The following is a 5,867-nucleotide window of genomic DNA, read 5'->3' on the forward strand; positions in this document are numbered from 1 at the left end:
CCTTGATAAATGGGGACACAATTTGGGTACATGGTGAATGTTATCCTTACTGATGAAAAGTATAATAGCCAAATTTATTTCACATTATGAATATTTTATTCACTATGGTGTACATGTAATCAAAAGAAGCCTATGTTCCTATGTTTATTTATATTAATGACATTAAAACAGAAAAGATCAAGTGGAGGAATCTTGGGAAACAGTCACACTGTTGTAGGACACAATTACATATAAGCTGTTTGTGTTTTGGAACTAACTGACAAAAACAGTGCATGTATAATTACTTTTTTTGGGTGTGAAAACAGAACGATATAGTGATGGAGACACAAGTTGATTGATTAATTAATTGATTGTCCCAAAGTTCCTCCCTTATGTTCTGTGACCTGTGTTTCTGTTTTTCCACTAGAAAACACTTTCCATTTGATTCTTTATCTTGGTGTACAAATATCACATTGTATAGTTGGTACATTCAACTATACAATGCGATATTTTATTATTTGTGTCCTAATTTAATAAACCAAATCAATTTTAGACATGCCTCACAGATTCCCAGGATTGCTGTTTTGTTTGTGTTTTTGTATTCACTCAACAATTCCTCCATTTATTTATTTTTTTCACTATTCAGAAGAAAAACAAAACCGATATTGTCCGGCAGATGCGCTGAGTAGCCTAAACAAGCTATGTGAAATGTAGAGGGAGGGGTTGGAAGGGGGGTGACTAGTTTGGAACATTAGCCAGTACAATGTGTTCCTGTTCTATAAGGCAGCGCACAGAAAGAGCCCAGCAACAGAGTCAAGCAAAGAATGTGACTTTTACTCGGTTGTAACTCTTGCAGGATTTACACGGTCTCATGCTCTTAACTCTTCACAACCTTTCTGATATTCCATTGGCTGTCTACACAAGGGATCTGCTTTTTCCCATTTGTATAGCTGTTGAAAATGTCTGATAGCTCACTCTTGTGAAGTCCCACCTATCACATGGTGTAAAGTAACTAAGTACATTTACTCAAGTACTGTACTTAAGTATTTGAGGTACTTTTACTTTACTGGAGAATTTCCAATTTTTTATACTTTTACTCCTCTACATCTCAGTGTCAAATATTGTACTTTTTACTCCACTACAATTATTAGAAACCTTTAGTTACTAGTTACTTTGTAGATTTTGATTATTATTACAAAATATACATTAACCACTTCAGCCCTATTTAAACTTTGGCTATTTGAAAATAAAAGATCTACAAGCTCACAACTCGTTGCATCGTGACGCGCTGTGAGCTTGTAGATCTTTTGCTATTTGCCATTTTCAAAATATTTTATACATCTGAAAACTTGTGAAATGGGACAGTCTGCATAATGAGTACTTCTACTTTTGGTACTTTAAGTATATTTTCATGCCAACACTTTTGTACTTTTACTCAAGTCAATTTTGAATTCTGGACTTTTACTTGTAACAGAGTAATTCTACTTTTCAGTATTGATACTTTTATTTAAGTAAACAATTTGAGTACTTTTACCACCACTGACCCTTTCACAGAACTAAGCTAATTTACATTACATTGTAGAGACTACCAATGCCTGCAATAGTGCAGTTTCTTTTGAACCAGCACTCCTACCAGAGTACAGTTACATAATACATATCTGAATGAGCACAGAAGAAAACATCAGTTGAATATCAGGATGCCAGATAATGAAGTGGATGTTTGATTACATATATTTAACTCACACTTTGTAAAGACTGTTGACAATTATTTCCCATCCAAATTTGTAGGTACTATAGATGGCTTAAAAATAATTGCTAATCAGTGACGTGCTGAATTATTTGTGCTCCATAATGAACTGTTCCGAGTTGTGCATTTTAACTGTAAACTGTAGTTATAACATTGACCAAGACCAGGTTACATTACAGAAGATTGCAGCATTCAAAACTTCAGTGATTTCAGTCCCTCTAGCATTATACAGATTAAACAAAGGCAGTTATTTTGGAACCCCGTTTGGTGTTATATATAGCACCCATCTTTTAAAGGTGCATAAAGGTAGGCTGTTCAAAGTGTGCTATATGGAAACTTAGGTGTCTAGACTTAGAAGAAACCGTAGAGAACCTCTAAACGAACCATACAAGGACTTAACAAGTTCTTTGTACAGCAGCAGTGCTATATAGCACCTCAGCCACCCCAAAGAACCACTAATTGTGTGTGTGTGTGTAGATCATGGAGTTTAGTGGAACGTACCTGTCTTCATGTTTACTCAGTTAGATAGTTCTACATTAGACCCCCCCCCACCCACCCACCCCCACAGAGATTCTGAACCCATTTCCTCTTTCCATTGTGTGAACCACCTGTGTATGGTTTCTCAGAGCAACATTCAAATGTGGTCCATTATATGCAGTCATTTAATATAGTGGAATATTTATTTCTAATTTAAGACCACAAAACAGGTATTTTGAAGTGGTCTTGCTGCCTAAATTCAGTGAAGCTTACATACAGACAGTAGCACATTTAAGTTGGGTCTTTATTTTAACACCTGACACAACTTAACCCAAAGAACATACAAAATATATATTGCACCATGTATTCTCTTGTCCTTTGACCCCATCATACACAAGTGTAATATCTGTAAGCTGGATGCTGCAGTCTCCAGCTGCTGAAGGACCTGACAGGGCCTACAGACAGCCATTTTAGAATACAAACGTTACAAAAACAAAATGCAGTGCAAGTTTTACAGCCTTTGTGATTGCAAATAATCAGCTTGGCAGAAATGTTTGAGGCAAAAGTATATGCAGACGGTGACATATCATAATTAATATTACAATTCTGTCATTGTGCAATTGAAACCTTGGCTTGAACGCTAGGCTTTTAGTGTCAGTTCATCACATAAATAAATCACAACCATTTAGGCTATAAAGCGGCCATTGAAATCAGAGGGTAGGGTAGTGTGTTGTCCTTCAGTGGGTAGGCTACTTTCCGCACTTTCACAAGTTACAAAATTAGGATCAACTGTTGAGGTACCGGTCAAGCCAATATTGTCCGCTATTAGAACGAATTAGAGTTTTTGCTTCAAACAACTTCAATCAGAGGATCCAAAACATGTTCAGACAAGTTTCCCACTGGCGAAAGAAAGCGTCTTTGCCAACCACACTACACGACCACGCCGACTGAGCCAGTGTTGCCATGTCCGCTTATATTAAGCAACGTTGGGCTTGTTCTTCTGTAGGTTGCTTGCTTGTAAATATTGGCAGTTGCGGTTTTTTGGGCTCGTTTCTAAAGTGTAGTTGCTTGTTTCCTAATGTTGTTGTTTAAACAAGTAGTTCTCAAACATCTTCATGGCAAAGGCGACCAGATTCGAATACGTTATGCCAGGGACCCCTGTATCAGATTTGTGTTCAACAAAAATCAAAATAACTGAAGAATAACACTTTTGAAATAGCAGATCTACAAGCTCACAACGCGTCGCATTGTGAGCTTGTAGATCGGCTATTTAGTAGCCTATAGTCGCTTCTTTTGGGCTTGTTTTCATATACCTGGTTGCTCGTTTCTCTCGCAACACCTGGCAACACTGGACAGAGCTCAGACAGTCTTCATCATCATAACGGACAATGTTCATACTGTAACGTTTCCACGGGTTCGAATCCCACTTCTGACACAAATGTAACGTTCCGCGCACCGAGCTGGAATCGAGCCCCAGCCTCCAGCTCGGCAGACCGGGCAGGTAACAAGCAACGCCAAGAATAAAGCTTGCTCACTTGAAGGAGCAAGTTACGGCCGGGTCTTTTTGCGGGTCGCGCTACACTACAGTCACAACAAAACGCAGCATTTGACACAACTGCTAGTCTGCGGTCTTCGTTTCTGCAAGGAGGCTCGCGTCGCGGTCTCGAACACTTCCCATATCCCGTCCTTGGTCTTAGCGGAACACTCCAAATAGTCATAAGCACCGATCCGCGTGGCCATGGCCCGCCCGTCCTCCGCCCTCACCGGCTCTTGTTTCAACCGGGACAGCTCGTTCCTCACGTTCTCGTCGTTGCGCAAATCCTTCTTGTTGGCCACCAGAATCAGAGGTACATTCGGACAAAAGTGTTTGACTTCGGGTACCCACTTCTCGGGGATGTTTTCGAGGGAGTCCGGGCTGTCCACCGAAAAGCACATGAGGATGACATCGGTGTCCGGGTAGGACAGGGGACGCAGGCGGTCGTAGTCCTCCTGGCCGGCCGTGTCCCATAGAGCCAGTTGGACTTGTTTGGAATCCACCTCTATGTCGGCCACATAGGTCTCGAACACCGTCGGGACATAGACCTCTGGGAATTCGTCTTTGCTGAACACGATCAGTAGACATGTTTTCCCACAGGCGCCGTCGCCCACCACGACAAGTTTTTTACGTATATCTGCCATTTGATCAACTTCTCCCAACAACGCGTCCCTCCGTCGCTCAAATGTAAAACCTCAGAACCACGCAGTCTGTTGTTACGCCGATGATCGAATGCGCTCAGACAGCTATTTATATATACACAATATAGACAAGGAAAATGGTTTGACAGAAATGTTCCAGGAAGAGCTATCTCCCAAAGTTCTCATAGCAGCAGTCACACTGACACAACGCCTCTTTCTTTATAAAGCAGAGGGCCGCTTTCTTAATATAGCAATCCAATCGGAAATGGGGAGGTGAGGTCACTTTTTGCGGAGGGGGAGGTGATTGGATCCCAACATTTACCCCCTGATGTAGAGGAGGGCCATGTACCACTACCAACCAACCGACCCCAGATCAGCTCTGAATGCACACAAGGCCCAACGGCGTGATGATGACCAATACTACATACATACATACAGATAGATAGATAGATAGACCTTTATTGATCCACCGTTATTGAGGGAAATCCAGTTTAACATAGCCTACAGTACAGTTGATTCAATCAACTTGATTTGAGCCTATTCACCCCACACTCCAAAATGTTATTGCTATTTGTGTCATTAAATGACACATGCCCACCCTGGCTGAGATGATTGCATAATAAGAGCTATTCATTGATCAAACAACCCATATTGATATTAATTAAACTGTTTTGAAGCAGCATATCCAACATAAACTGATGGACTGTTATATAGCCAACAACAGCTACCAGTGTTCGTGTGAGATGCTGCTTTATGTTCATTATAAAAGTAAATTAAGGTCAACAATGAAATCACGTATTCTTGTGCTTTTTTATTCAAAGTAGGTGTTTCCCGTGGTCAAATACATTCGGAAATTGTTCAGCGCAAGTCTACGTAGTTCACGTTATAACCTTCATTAATTAATTACTGTACTCTCGCGTGGCTGCTGTTGGCTGTAGTTGGAGACACGAGTCTCCAATAGTCTGGCTACGCGAGATTACAGTAAAATACACCAGGTGGGAGGGGCACTAGCAGTGTTGCCATGTCTGCTTATTATAAGCGAACTTGAGCTTGTTTTTCCTGTAAAGTTCCTTGTTAAATATTGCTAGTTGCGTTTTTTGGGCTTGTTTCCTAATGTTGTTTAAACCAGTGGTTCTCAAACATTTTCATCTGAAGGACCCCCAATTAATATGTATTTGTCCAGGGACCCGCATCTGAAAATAATTTGTGGCAATAAGGAGGGACCCGCGTACAAGATTGGGGTTGTTAAAAATGTTTCACAACGTGTTTAATTTCAACATTTTTACATTTATTTCAATATTCTTTTAGAAAATAGCACATCTACAAGCTGTGAGCTTGTAAATCGGCTATTTTCAAATAGCTGATGTAATAGGGTTCAATTAAGGTAAAACCGGTCGCTTCGTTTGGGCTTGTTTTCATCGACCTGGTTGCTTATTTCTCTCGCAACACCTGGCAACACTGGGCACTAGCGTTAGTAGCGTATGCAAAC

The 5,867-nt window shown here is 40.5% G+C and overlaps 1 protein-coding gene across 1 annotated transcript; it reads right to left on the reverse strand.

Moving 5' to 3' along the window:
• Positions 1-2,305: 2,305 nt before the first annotated feature.
• On the reverse strand, positions 2,306-4,572 carry LOC311063743 (rho-related GTP-binding protein RhoB). Its single transcript, XM_084083318.1, has one exon. It carries the CDS (start codon positions 4,379-4,381, stop codon positions 3,791-3,793), a length of 591 nt encoding a protein of 196 aa, XP_083939444.1. The 5' UTR covers positions 4,382-4,572; the 3' UTR covers positions 2,306-3,790.
• Positions 4,573-5,867: the final 1,295 nt, after the last annotated feature.

This window comes from Gymnoscopelus microlampas (assembly GCF_963454915.1).
Source record: "Gymnoscopelus microlampas genome assembly, chromosome: 16".
Lineage (NCBI taxonomy): Eukaryota > Metazoa > Chordata > Actinopteri > Myctophiformes > Myctophidae > Gymnoscopelus > Gymnoscopelus microlampas.